We start from the raw sequence: 14,644 nt of genomic DNA, 5'->3' as shown, positions 1-14,644 counted from the left end.
TCAAACAGTATAGCCATCTATTGGTTCAGTTTTACTAAGTTGGACTTCAGTAAGGCATTTATCGTTCATTTCAAATATGGCAATATATAAATTTTCGAAAAAAAGGAAAAAGTCGGGCTTATTTTTTTTTGTCGGGCTTATTTCTAATATTAATTTTAAAAATTTTATTGACAATTCTCTGCACTTTCGAATTATTTTTGCAACTTAAAAAGGGCACAATAGCCCTTTCATAGTTGCCGTCAACCCAGGCAGGGGGAGACACTGCCTTGTTGACCCACCGGGGAGATTACCCGGTGATTGGCTAAGAGAAGCCGGAAGAAGAGCCGAAGATTTGGAACATTTTTACAGGAGCGATTAACCTTTAGTTCGGATTTGTGGGCAGCCACGTCGCCCTCCGTGAACACATCATCGGACTACGCGGCACCCCACGTCCCCTTTCCGGCCAGAGCCCTCCAAACCTCGGTATATGTTATTTTTATATATACCGTACAGTAGGGGCATGACCCCCTACGGGCTTATTAGAAATTTAGGGGAAACGGGGCCTCAGAAAGAAGGGAGCCCAGATATGCACTTTGATTTATAAAAATATAAATGTTTTACGTTCCGTTTATAATCCGGTGAAGTGACAGTAGCGTTCTTCGAAAATCTTGCATCTCTTTTCGTCTTCTATTGTTGAAACAGGGAAATATAACAGCTGGACATCTTTTACGGTTAGCTGCAAAATTTCATCATGAAACCTGGAATGAAAAAGAAAATTACGATCAAGGTAAAATGTGGCCACCGAGAAGTTGAAAGAATCTTTTAATTGTACTTTACTCTGAACGAAACAAATACCATAACATGGGAACTTAACTATGCCCTTCACTTTGACATACCATTAGTGAGGGTTGGACCACAATATCCATATCCTTTTGATGATACCGATAGTTTTCAATTTAAAAATATCAACCTCCAACAAAGTATGGGCTTGTCACATGGAAGTTTCCTCTCTGTAATTTAAGATATTTGATTTAATAAACTCCTGATCTCTAAACCATCAATCAATTACCAAATTGTTCAAGAAGACACCTTCGGCAGATTGACAGTCACTGATAGAAAATCAATAATCTTTGCGGCCCCTTCGCTTGCTGAAAAGGCAAAACACTCCTCAAGTAAGAGGACAAGATCCTATCACTGCAACTGAATATTATCAGAGTAACTCCAACGAAATATTCCAAAGTGTTTTCAACTTCAGCCAACAGTTCACTAAAGAAAATGTGAATATTCCCTTCGGTATGCAGGGAATGTTGCTGTAGTGATAACAAACAATCAAAGTTGTCTCACAGATTGGATGGGAAAATGGAAAAGGTTTGTCCCTAGATAACCCCACCAACCAGTACTGTCACATCACTGCTAATACAGCGAAAGAAATTCAAAAGTTATTTAAAATTGAATATATATTTTACCATACAAAAATTATTTTAAGCAAACGATGAGACGGCTATTGACATATTCACGCAGTCTGGCTTTACAAAGTCTAACTACGGCCGCCAGATGTCTCAAATCATTGTTATGAAAAGTTGTATCAGAATTGTGCTTCTGCTGTAGGTGTTTATTTAATAATAATGTAAACTTGTGAGTGTAATCGTGTGTAGCTAATTAATTCTGATGGATATCAAATAAAGGTGAGGGTTTTGAAATATTTGCCGGGATTATTCTGTGTGTGTTATTGCTTTAAAGTGGTATATGAGTCATACCTGAAAAGTGAACTTTAACAACTTTAAAAGGTCATGTTATATTAATTTACTATAGTTAATGTTTGAAACTGCACAGATCTTCTTTACCTTGTAAAGAAGAACAAAGTTCATTTTTTTAATTTTCGAAATTTTAACTTCCGGTTTAAGATCCGGTTTGAAAATGCTTAATAACTCACTATCTATTGGTCTGAACGAAAAATGACTGGCATTTTCGTAATCCTCGTGAAATTTGGGGTCGAATCCATGTGTCAGTAGAAAATACCCGAAAATCGTAAAAAATCGCAAATTTCCCTGAACTATAGTTCAGGAAAAATCGCGATTTTGGCCAAATTGGACTTTTCGCCAAAAACAGGTCAAAATAGGTCAGACACACCTTAAATTTCACGAGGATCACGAAAATCATATTCGTTTTGTTGTGGGCCCAGTATTTCTGGAGATATAGTCTACTTCCGGTCACTTTCGGTAATTTTTTTTTTCAACTTCGCAAAAACTAAAAACTAATGAACATTAATAAGCCAAACATTTTAAGCATTTTGATCATATATGAAATGGTGTAGTGGCTTCTTTCGTGCTTGTTTTGTTATTCTACTGTTGGTTGATCGCGCGAATTGATATACTTATGACACTACTTCGTTAACAGAGACTACTAGCATTATGTATGTGTTATGTAGCGTGTGTGCGAATCGAAACCATACGGATTGCCATAAGTATATGGCAAATAGCGTTCCGCTGGGTCTTTTACTGAATAGGAATAATTATACTCGCCTTACAGAGAAAAGTGTTAAGCATATGGTCTTGGAAAACATCTTTTGATTAGTGCTTGTTAGGTTAGATGGTTAGAGTGCTATACTGGTAACAGGAAGTTCTCAAGTTCGATACTCGTTAAATTCAATATTTGTTTATTATTTATGGTTCAAAGTAAGGGATTGCAGGAGACTGTCGTCTGCTATGGCTGTCATGGCGGACTAAACGTCCCAACAGCCTTTGCTTCGTTAATTTTGTGTATTCCATCGTTGTTTTCGTGCGTTTTCAGTATAAAGTAAGTTAAAAATGACCATAACACTAAGGCTGACATTATTTTTTAGCTTAAGAGTTAGAATAGTTAGATGGCTGCTCGTTAACAGGCCATAGGGAAGTTGGACTCAGATTGCAACCAAGAAAAAGTGCTTCATCTCTTATATTCTTGTGAAATTTAATCTTTAGTTTCAGTTTTACTTTATTTATCACTTAATTTCTCTCCATAGCATATTAGGCAAATTTAAATACTTGTAGATTTTACCATGGGAGCATTGGTTACAAATGGGTCCCTTGCAACAGATTGTCAATTGACTCATAAGGTTGTAGTGGGTGATTTCCAAACTCAAGCTTACTGGGGGTTCTCTTATTATTTGAGATATTTTGCAGTTGCACATTTACGTTGATGTAGACCAATGGAATTAATAATATTTTTCACCTTTTAGTTCCCCATACAACTTATCTGCAGTAGACCTTTCCGCTAGACTTTCAGAATCTTTACTTAATGTAAAAAGCTCAGTAACACATTGGTTTGTTAAATGTTACCGTTGCAAGTAGGTTGCGAATAGAAAACTTTGATTGCCATATAGTTATTTCTTTCTCTTTGATAAATTTTATTTGTTTTTCGTTTTTTACGAAAGTTTTTCATTGCAGATGGCCCTGATAATGCTCTTGTTCTTTCATCTGATTTATTTCCTTTTTTTTATACAGAATGGTAATGAAAAAGAAATGAGTCCTGTTCCCAACCTCATTTTCTACTCATCGTCATCCAGCTGATCGTGCCTCACCGTCCTCACCTCGTCTCGCCATCACCGTCGTCCGCTTCTCGTCGTCATCGTCTCACCGTCTTCGCCATCCTCTTCTCGCCGTCATCGCCATCCTCTTCTCGCCGTCATCGCCGTCGCCGTCTCGCCGTCATCGCCGTCGCCGTCATCGCCGTCGCCGTCTCGCCGTCATCGCCGTCGCCGTCATCGCCGTCGCCGTCTCGCCGTCATCGCCGTCGCCGTCATCGCCGTCGCCGTCTCGCCGTCATCGCCGTCGCCGTCATCGCCGTCGCCGTCTCGCCGTCATCGCCGTCGCCGTCATCGCCGTCGCCGTCTCGCCGTCATCGCCGTCTCGCCGTCATCGCCGTCGCCGTCTCGCCGTCATCGCCGTCGCCGTCTCGCCGTCATCGCCGTCGCCGTCTCGCCGTCATCGCCGTCTCGCCGTCATCGCCGTCGCCGTCTCGCCGTCATCGCCGTCGCCGTCTCGCCGTCATCGCCGTCTCGCCGTCATCGCCGTCGCCGTCTCGCCGTCATCGCCGTCTCGCCGTCATCGCCGTCGCCGTCTCACCGTCATCGCCATCCTCTTCTCGCCGTCATCGCCTTCCTCGTCTCGCCGTCATCGCCATCCTCTTCTCGCCGTCATCGCCTTTGCTGTCTTCCGTCATCGAGCTAATCGCCGTTGCTGCATCGCCTTTGGTCGCCCTTTTCTTCGCCTCATCCCCGTCATCGTGGAGCCGCGCGTTGTTGGTATTGTTTTTTGTTTTGTCTTGTCGTGTAGTGTATTTTAAGCTAACCCGTTGGCTGCCACCCATTTTTCTCCCATTTTTTTTGTAGTTGTAGGGACCGGCGGCGCTGTTCTACCCCTAGGTTGATCACCTATTGGGGTAGGGCAGTCGCCTGCGCCTTCGTGCGCATTTAGGCAATGCACCAGCAGGGCCTTCTCTTTGTCGATTTGATGGTGGAGTAGCCCGGGGTGTGCATTCCCAGAAAGGCCTCCACTGTTAAGTCAGCCCGGACTTGTCGAAAGACAAGTCCCCCTTGCATCGTATTCCATCTGAAGCGATGGTAGCAACTGTAGAGAGCAACCTACGGGTTGTAATGGCTTGGCAGCCAACGGGTTAGCTTAAGTGTTTATGTATGTATGTATTGTATTGTATAATGTGCAATGTATGTATTAAATAACTTGTAATGTAAAACGTGGTGGAATTGTGGGTGGAGGTGGGACAATACAAAACCAATTCCAATTCTATCTTTGTGTATTTATTTTTAGTATCTAAGAATCATTTTTAAGACACTAGCTCGAACTGTTACTTAATGGTCGACACGCAACAACACACGATTTTGACTTGCAAATTCCACTATCTACTGCCTTTATCGCGTCCCAAGCCTTAAAACTTCTGGAAGTGCAAACAGACGTTCTAAGTATTCACCACATAAAACACTTTTTTCGACTCCAAATTTTGCGTATTACCCCGTCCCGACATTTCGGTAACTTCCACAACTTCCATCTAACTGATTGGAAAATTAGTTCAATAACTTTCAATTTCTAATTTAATTCAAATTCACCAAGGAGCAAAGAAAACAAGTTGAACAATACATAATGTGTTGATCAGCCTTTCAACTTAGATTCTTGCCCCTGGAATGCTGCTTTCTGGAACATTACTCCAACATGAACCGAACCCATTCAATCTGAAAAACAAACAAACAGTATTTATTAGTATTCTCACAATGTATTACGGGTAAGATTTAGGTGCTAGAAACTGAGGTGCCACTCATTTTAACAGCGCAATACCTAAAGATGCCCTATTTCTCGCAACTTTCTTTGTATAATTTGTAACCTAACTATTCGGGCTCTGTCTTCAAAGATAACGCAGCAGTTTGTCTGCCAGTGAACAAAATTCTACTTAATTAGCAATGGCTTCTTTCCCTCCAATGTTTTCGACCGAAAGATAAAATAGCAAATTCATCACACGACGTAGAACAATAACAAATAAACAAAATCGTTCAGAACTATCGGCCAGTAATTTTTTAACACATTTCCAAAAATTCGACGTTTGCAATCGCGAGTTTGTTAAATTCGATATTACCGAAAAAAATAATGAAACAGAACGACGTTTTTAAAATGTGTTCCAAAATGGGCACAATTGTTACGTAAGTACAAGAAACAAGCAATAAGAAAAGCCAACGCATCGCCAAAGGATCACATACTACGTAAGCTAGCGCTATAAAAAGTTAGTTTGAACGTTGGCAATATCTGCTTTATCAGAAGGAAGAACATTGACAACAATGAAACCAATTGCAGTTGCTGGACTTTCTAATGTTTGAACGCAGAACGACACGTTCTTTCACTACCCAAGACGAAAAGTGTCAACTTCAAATAGTAAATTACTATTCTGCCTAACGGAAAATTTAGAACCTTAAAAGTCTAGCCTATTCAAGGGACAATTAGTAAAGGATGTAGGATAGACAAAATACTCCACCTTCAAACATTTCTATGTACAATACAGTAATCGGTTCCATGTTCAATGTGGATAGACTTGTCATACTTTTGGCCTGAATAGACGAGAATGTTCAATAAACAGTGAGCAACCCATGATTCTAAAGATGAATGGAGAAAAAACCTGTGATCCTATATTTGCTAATATACAAAATCAAAAGAGTTGAAATGTTACGGATTATTTTCATTCTTACCCATTGATGCTCTTTTCAACCAACTGCTGACAACTCAAGTCCCAAATTGACGCAAAACCTCCATGTAATAAGTTGTTCTAATACCTGAGCAAAAAAAAACAAACGAATGAATAAATTCTTACATAATACTAAAGCTATAATAAGGCCAAACCTCTCCCATTACATGTGTATAGGCACACAGTAGACTCAAAATGGGCCATGCAATTACTGTGCCCTATTTCCTGACGTAGGCAAGAGATACAACATCAAAATTGCAAGATTCAAGATTTTGACAAAAAGTCTTCAGTAAGCAAGAATAGATTAAATGTCTACCATACTAGTACAAAAATTTTACGCGAAAAGAAAACGCATTTCAACATTGCATACAAACAGTTCCCATCATGGTTTAGGCATTCGTGCGTACGGCAAAATGTTTTCTATGATCTTTTAAATGACGAGTACGTTAAATTTGGACAAAGTAAGGTGAAAATGCATTTTCTTTGATGGTCAGTGCAGAGTCTAGGGGCCAAAGAATTACAAGAAAAGAAGGCGTATTTAAGTAGTAAAAGACCGGACAATATATCAGACGATGATCCCTGACGAAGGCTACATCCAAAATGGCGAAGGAAGGACTTCAGACAAATTCTTGCCCGCGACGTTGCCAAATCGAGATCGAAAATCTTAAATTTAAAAATGAAATGGGCGATTTTAACGAACGAACCAACATATTAAGAAAATTTTAGATTGCAAACAACTTAAATGAAAATATCGTTGTACTGAATAGGAATAATTATACTCGCCTTACAGAGAAAAGTATGATTCCCGTAGTCAGACGGTCTACCTCAGAGAACGTAAAATAAGAAAAGTGGGGCTTATTTTTAAACCTGACTATACATCAGATGGCCGTGCATGATAAGGTTATAATAATAGTATGTGGTATATCTTCATGCTATAATCTATATTTACCACGTATACCTTCCCATTAGCGTGATACGGAATGCTAGTAGTCTCTGTTAACGAAGTAGTGTCATAAGTATATCAATTCGCGCGATCAACCAACAGTAGAATAACAAAACAAGCACGAAAGAAGCCACTACACCATTTCATATATGATCAAAATGCTTAAAATGTTTGGCTTATTAATGTTCATTAGTTTTTAGTTTTTGCGAAGTTGAAAAAAAAAATTACCGAAAGTGACCGGAAGTAGACTATATCTCCAGAAATACTGGGCCCACAAAAACGAATATGATTTTCGTGATCCTCGTGAAATTTAAGGTGTGTCTGACCTATTTTGACCTGTTTTTGGCGAAAAGTCCAATTTGGCCAAAATCGCGATTTTTCCTGAACTATAGTTCAGGGAAATTTGCGATTTTTTACGATTTTCGGGTATTTTCTACTGACACATGGATTCGACCCCAAATTTCACGAGGATTACGAAAATGCCAGTCATTTTTCGTTCAGACCAATAGATAGTGAGTTATTAAGCATTTTCAAACCGGATCTTAAACCGGAAGTTAAAATTTCGAAAATTAAAAAAATGAACTTTGTTCTTCTTTACAAGGTAAAGAAGATCTGTGCAGTTTCAAACATTAACTATAGTAAATTAATATAACATGACCTTTTAAAGTTGTTAAAGTTCACTTTTCAGGTATGACTCATATACCACTTTAAAGCAATAACACACACAGAATAATCCCGGCAAATATTTCAAAACCCTCACCTTTATTTGATATCCATCAGAATTAATTAGCTACACACGATTACACTCACAAGTTTACATTATTATTAAATAAACACCTACAGCAGAAGCACAATTCTGATACAACTTTTCATAACAATGATTTGAGACATCTGGCGGCCGTAGTTAGACTTTGTAAAGCCAGACTGCGTGAATATGTCAATAGCCGTCTCATCGTTTGCTTAAAATAATTTTTGTATGGTAAAATATATATTCAATTTTAAATAACTTTTGAATTTCTTTCGCTGTATTAGCAGTGATGTGACAGTACTGGTTGGTGGGGTTATCTAGGGACAAACCTTTTCCATTTTCCCATCCAATCTGTGAGACAACTTTGATTGTTTGTTATCACTACAGCAACATTCCCTGCATACCGAAGGGAATATTCACATTTTCTTTAGTGAACTGTTGGCTGAAGTTGAAAACACTTTGGAATATTTCGTTGGAGTTACTCTGATAATATTCAGTTGCAGTGATAGGATCTTGTCCTTTTACTTGAGGAGTGTTTTGCCTTTTCAGCAAGCGAATGGGCCGCAAAGATTATTGATTTTCTATCAGTGACTGTCAATCTGCCGAAGGTGTCTTCTTGAACAATTTGGTAATTGATTGATGGTTTAGAGATCAGGAGTTTATTAAATCAAATATCTTAAATTACAGAGAGGAAACTTCCATGTGACAAGCCCATACTTTGTTGGAGGTTGATATTTTTAAATTGAAAACTATCGGTATCATCAAAAGGATATGGATATTGTGGTCCAACCCTCACTAATGGTATGTCAAAGTGAAGGGCATAGTTAAGTTCCCATGTTATGGTATTTGTTTCATTCAGAGTAAAGTACAATTAAAAGATTCTTTCAACTTCTCGGTGGCCACATTTTACCTTGATCGTAATTTTCTTTTTCATTCCAGGTTTCATGATGAAATTTTGCAGCTAACCGTAAAAGATGTCCAGCTGTTATATTTCCCTGTTTCAACAATAGAAGACGAAAAGAGATGCAAGATTTTCGAAGAACGCTACTGTCACTTCACCGGATTATAAACGGAACGTAAAACATTTATATTTTTATAAATCAAAGTGCATATCTGGGCTCCCTTCTTTCTGAGGCCCCGTTTCCCCTAAATTTCTAATAAGCCCGTAGGGGGTCATGCCCCTACTGTACGGTATATATAAAAATAACATATACCGAGGTTTGGAGGGCTCTGGCCGGAAAGGGGACGTGGGGTGCCGCGTAGTCCGATGATGTGTTCACGGAGGGCGACGTGGCTGCCCACAAATCCGAACTAAAGGTTAATCGCTCCTGTAAAAATGTTCCAAATCTTCGGCTCTTCTTCCGGCTTCTCTTAGCCAATCACCGGGTAATCTCCCCGGTGGGTCAACAAGGCAGTGTCTCCCCCTGCCTGGGTTGACGGCAACTATGAAATCAACTATGTATTCATAATTATATTAATTATTATTATTATTATTTATTAATATTAGAAATAAGCCCGACAAAAAAAAATAAGCCCGACTTTTTCCTTTTTTTCGAAAATTTATATATTGCCATTTTTGAAATGAACGATAAATGCCTTACTGAAGTCCAACTTAGTAAAACTGAACCAATAGATGGCTATACTGTTTGATCGTCCATTGTTGAAGGAAAAGGGAAGTCAATTCACAGATTGTTACATATATTTGAATGGATGATATTCCTCTGAAAGTGAATCTTCTGGCATACCCAACATTCAATGACAATTCTGAATAGTGCTGATTCTTTGGTATACTTCATGCTAAACGTACCGCTGCAGAAAACTCGAACAGCTTGTTGTTGAACATGTTTATTGCTCCAATGCACATGGTATTTAAAAATCTGATAGATTTACAAATACATAGCTAAGGACATGCTTAAAGTATCCCCATTACCAAACCATACAATTTAAAATGTTAAAAACATTGACAAGTTGTGTCAAATCTCTTTGGGCTGCAAAAAATGAAAAAAAAAAGAAAACAAAACATTTGTAAAATAACGAAAATTTCTATTGAAAACTTAACGAGCTTCGACTGCAATTTGGTCTGTTAATGTGGGCGATCCACACCACTCGCTGTAAAACTCTGCATCACGTACCTTGTACTTGAAATTATGCAATAAATCCGATTGAACCCGAGTAGACATTTGCCGTCTAATGAATGGTCTCTTACTAGCTGGTGTCATGCAATTAGACTGAATAGAAGAGAAATTGGTTTCTCTAATGTCATTTAACGATAATTCACGAAACGTTCGCAACATTCGGCTATTCCGGCGCTCACTTTTTCCCACTACACTAATAGGAACTTCACTCGATGCCACAGAGATCCGGGTGCAATTGTGCGGTTGACAGATACGAAGTGCGCAGCAAGCGCTTGTTGGATAAATAGTCATTCCGCGCGATTGAAAACTGCTAGGCATTCCGCCTGGCCAACTTTTACTATTGCATTTAGATATGCCACTATTGCGGGGTCGCATGTCTGAGCCGATTTTGCTGATGCGGGATGCACGCAAGTTTGAAACGTAACGCCTGAGCGAATTGCGGAAATGAGGATGAGAAAATCCGTAAACTAAAGGATCAAGTACGACGGCTGTTTTGGCGAAATAGGCCGAAATGGCTGTTGTCATTGGCGATAACTGATATTCTTCCGGCCCAAATTGTCCGATGAGCGTTACGACGGCGTAGGGAGTCCAGGCTGTTAGGTAAACAAGAATAAGCGTGACAACTATCTGAGCCGTTCTTATTTCTGTCTGCCGGCGCAATTTGCGGAGGGCGCTGTTCTGCGAATTGATGCAAATCATCTGACGTGCCTGTAACGTGACTGACGCTAAAATCCGCCCGTAACAGACGAAAATCAGTAGGACGGGAAGAAAGAAACCAGCCGTTAGGAGTAGGACGTAATAGGCCCGATTGAATGTTGTTCGGGTTTTGTAATCCCACGAGCAGGTCGTCAGCAACCCTTCTGGAACGTAGGATGACCATCCGAAGAAAGGCAAACTCACCAGAATGATGCAATGGAGCCAAATGAATCCGCAGGCTTTTTGAGCTTGAGCTTTGCTGACCCTCCAGCGAGTTTCTGCTAAACCAATGACGAGTGACCGTTCACAAGCGATGGCACTGAATGTCGAAATGGAAACCAGTCCGAAGCATGTAATTCCCATAGCGTACAGCTCACAACCTAATTGCCCAAACGCCCATCTTCCATTGAAGTTGGAATAAGCAGCCATGGAGTGAAGAGCTGCAGCTGACATATCACTAAGTGCCAAATTAACGATGAAAGTATTGGCTGGAGGTGATCGCAATTGTTTGAATCTGTTCAAATTCGATCACATAAAAAAAAATCATGTATTAATGGGTAGAACATGCGATGCATGTGCATGAAAGCACACGATCAAACGTAGGTAAATCTACTTGATTAACATACCTCGAAAAGATGAAGAGAACCATTCCATTAGCAGTAAGTCCAGAAATGGCAATAACTGAGACGATCAATCCCATCACGATAAAAGCATTTGGAGGGAAATTTTCAATCAATATCAGCTGTTCCTTGGTCCAAAACGAATAGTCCTCATAACTGGATCCAATCAGTGATATCCCGGAATAATTTCGAGGATCGATACTCGAATTAATGTGCCCCGTTTTATTTCGCCAATGTGGCTCCATCAGTTTTTCCGCGTCGTTGATTTCGTTTCCACTAGAATTCATTACGTCAGTTGCGACAGCCTCTAGTTGAACGGTATGTTGCATTCCCATTTCTAACGCTGACACACTAAAAAAGTTAACAAATAAATAGAACAGCTCATTAGTCATTTTCTCTGATGCGGAACCAAAAATTTATTTGATAGAATAAATGAAGAGACCCCACCCCCTTTTTTTTACAAACCTTATTTATCCTGATAGGAAACCCAATTATAATGCATTTAGCCCAAATTTAAAATAGTTTTTAAAAATATCTGAAAAGATAAGAATGTTGCAGTCCAGTTCATCTGCAGGGGACAAAAACTGCGTAAAATGTCAGTCCCCATTTCGTCTTCAGATACTACTTCTTTTTAGATTTTTTTCCCTTATTACACCAATATGGCAACGTTATTAACCTTTAAAAAAAAAAATAAGCGCCTTAATATCACTACAAAAATGTTAAAAATGCCATAAAAAGCCAATTCTAATAAAGTCCCAGCAGGAAACCAATATGTGATGCACAACTTACTCCAATATCACTGAAAGTGTAAGGCAGTGTCTTAATATTCAAATTATTTCAAATCGGTATTCTTGAACTTTCACGTATGAACAATAGCTGAAATACAATTTAAAGTTCTTCCTGTGCAAAGTCAAAGTACTCAATAAATTGCTTTACATGCACATGGGATTATGCTATCTTAATGATCAAGTTGGCTAGAAAAGTTTGTCGACATACGAATAAAGAATGACTTACAAAATTCAACAGACAACAACACTTACCAAGCAGAGAACAGACGATATAGAAAGAAATGAGCTTCTTTTCCTCCTTATTTTTATCAACCTTGCGAGATCGATTTCTTGATCTGTCGAAGAAATGAGACAGAAGAGACTGATTTTTCTCCCGGGTCCTGCACGCGTGTATATAGCTGCGGTGATGTTCAAAGCATGCGCCTCGACACATCTGTCACGCTCTTCGCCGTGAATCATTTCCCATTTGACGTGTGTGTAGGTTTTCAATGGTTTGCACACAGGCACATTATTTCGTCTTCTTAACAACTTTAGCTGCTTACTTGTGCAATGCAAAGAAAGATTTTGGCTTCCCATTTTTTTTTCTTCGTCGTTTCTTAGCTGCTCTTCGTTAGTTTGGAAGAAGTGGGGTGCAAAACTCCGTTTTCTTTCAGGAAACGATTGTCACTATGATGTCTGTGTGCGTATACAAAAAAAAATATATCAATTAAAAATCCAATCTAGAAATGTGCTGTATTTTTTAATGGGGATAAGGTTCATGTGTTAATAAGTAGAAAATAACTATGTTGCCTTCTGAAATATTTGATATCATTAAGCTAAAAAATTCCTGAAATTGTGATTTAATTGTGATCAGTCAATGATTTATCATCGTAAAATGTGTTCACCTAAGAAAGTCTCATTTGCAAATATTATGTAACAGTTGCCCTAGACATTTCCCAAGGTCATAGATTATTTAGGAATCAGAAGCAACATTTAGTACACTGAACATTTTCTCGTTAAAACTTATGGAGGCAAGGTTGAATTTTCCCAAGGAATTATCTGTTAACACTAACAAACCAGGTTTCTTCAGTAGCTTTGACACTACAAATTGCCCGCGTGAAACGTCACCCGACATCACAATCAGGATCGATACTACCTACACGACATCTATTGGAGGCAACACAGGAATGTAATGGATGTATGCCCATGTGTGATGATACATACTGAAAGTACTAATCTACAAGGCGAAGTTAAGAAACTCGACTTTGTGATAGTCAAAATGGGCGATCAACAAATAAAAACTGAGGGGATTACGAAGATGATAAAGTAATATCTGTGCATGAAGAATTTTGTTTACTTGTGAGTTCACTCTTAAAATCACGTTCAACAGCAATTAACACTGCCTAGCAACATAATCCATAACTGTAGCAGGGTAAAGAATTAAACACAATGGTTGGTGGTTTCTAGCTTTCTACTGCATACTTCTCTGGAAGGGTAAAACACTGAAGCGCAGCGTTGCCAATTTATAGAAGCACAATAAAAAAAATTTCTTCTTTGAATATCCTTTCTAGTCTTTTCTTCATTGTCCTATCTCATGATATAAAAATATGCTTTTCTTTTATTTAATCCTATGCACTCGAAACCTAAATGTCGGTTGGAGTATCTTCTGTTCAACAAACGTGCTTTATCACTGATTCAGTGTGGCTGAAGTGTTGGTTGGGCAAGGGAGGAGGGGACTGGGAAATTACCCGCCAAAGCCTAACAATAAATTTGTTTTTTTCTTTTTGAAAGAAAAAAAAGGCAACGTTGGTTCTAAAGGGATAGTTTGCACCATACAGGCTAAGTGGCTGTTTGACGTTTATTTATTTATTTTTTCGCATAAAAATAAAATGTGAAGTGCTAACCATGTGGTGCAAGATAACATTTTACTTTCCTGTGTATAAATTCAAAGCATAAAGTCTGTAGGCCTCAGACTACATCCTTCTAGCACAGGGAAATATACCAACGTGATCTTATCATCACTTGCTACGTCGTCAGAACGGTATTACGATTACGAAACATTGTCCATTAAATTTATACAAACGTCAGTATTCATGCAGATTGAAACGTTGGAGAATTGATGAAAAAATGAAGAGTAAAACTGTTGTTTTTTATTCCTTGTTAATTATTGTGGCATTCATCTGTGGCACCTGCTTAGGAGAGGGTCCTTTGGGCACATGTCCAGAAAAGGATGGAACAACAACTATTTACTTGCCAGATTCTGAGAAATGCGAGTAAGTTATATCACAGTATTCTGTAAGGTACAATTATTTAAGCATTTTTCCATTTGGTTTGGGACAATAAGGTTGTTCTATATTTGTTCTGGTGGCACTCCCTGGCAACAATCTTGTTCACCAGGACTTCACTGGAACAGAGCTGTAAACACTTGTGATTATCCAGCTGCAGCTAATTGTCCTAATGCCTAATTTTTAGTCACATAACCTTTTTACCATAATACAGGCATCTTTAGTTTAACATAGAAGCAAATTTTATTT

At 38.9% G+C, this 14,644-nt stretch overlaps 2 protein-coding genes and 4 long non-coding RNA genes across 6 annotated transcripts in view; 3 read left to right on the top strand and 3 right to left on the bottom strand.

Annotated features, from left to right (window-relative positions):
* Positions 1–10,828, top strand: part of LOC130703939 (collagen alpha-2(VIII) chain-like) — a 33,222-nt gene extending 22,394 nt beyond the window's left edge. The window contains exon 4 of the transcript XR_009421539.1: positions 10,817–10,828. The gene's annotated coding sequence lies outside the window, so the exon portion shown is untranslated. The remainder of the gene's footprint in view (positions 1–10,816) is intronic.
* LOC130703908 (uncharacterized) lies at positions 163–1,468 on the bottom strand. Its single transcript, XR_009004842.2, has 3 exons — positions 1,049–1,468; positions 876–989; positions 163–737 (listed from the first exon to the last, which is right to left on the bottom strand). It is a non-coding gene; the product is annotated as an uncharacterized LOC130703908 (long non-coding RNA).
* On the bottom strand, positions 4,876–6,774 carry LOC130703910 (uncharacterized). Its single transcript, XR_009004844.2, has 3 exons — positions 6,357–6,774; positions 5,995–6,289; positions 4,876–5,203 (listed from the first exon to the last, which is right to left on the bottom strand). It is a non-coding gene; the product is annotated as an uncharacterized LOC130703910 (long non-coding RNA).
* Positions 8,105–9,273, top strand: LOC130703911 (uncharacterized). Its single transcript, XR_009004846.2, has 3 exons — positions 8,105–8,520; positions 8,580–8,693; positions 8,832–9,273. It is a non-coding gene; the product is annotated as an uncharacterized LOC130703911 (long non-coding RNA).
* On the bottom strand, positions 9,896–13,557 carry LOC130703888 (rhodopsin-like). Its single transcript, XM_057525349.2, has 4 exons — positions 13,468–13,557; positions 12,384–12,806; positions 11,350–11,694; positions 9,896–11,237 (listed from the first exon to the last, which is right to left on the bottom strand). Exons 3-4 carry the CDS (start codon positions 11,676–11,678, stop codon positions 9,947–9,949), a joined length of 1,620 nt encoding a protein of 539 aa, XP_057381332.1. The 5' UTR covers positions 11,679–11,694; positions 12,384–12,806; positions 13,468–13,557; the 3' UTR covers positions 9,896–9,946.
* A 442-nt stretch (positions 13,558–13,999) lies between these two features.
* Positions 14,000–14,624, top strand: LOC130703905 (uncharacterized). The gene is made up of 3 exons (XR_009004839.2): positions 14,000–14,151; positions 14,210–14,383; positions 14,455–14,624. It is a non-coding gene; the product is annotated as an uncharacterized LOC130703905 (long non-coding RNA).
* The last annotated feature ends 20 nt before the right edge of the window (positions 14,625–14,644 follow it).

The sequence above is a fragment of the Daphnia carinata genome, chromosome 8, assembly GCF_022539665.2.
Source record: "Daphnia carinata strain CSIRO-1 chromosome 8, CSIRO_AGI_Dcar_HiC_V3, whole genome shotgun sequence".
Lineage (NCBI taxonomy): Eukaryota > Metazoa > Arthropoda > Branchiopoda > Diplostraca > Daphniidae > Daphnia > Daphnia carinata.
Note: the sequence above shows the minus strand (reverse complement) of the source record. Positions and strands in the feature narration are given on the sequence as shown.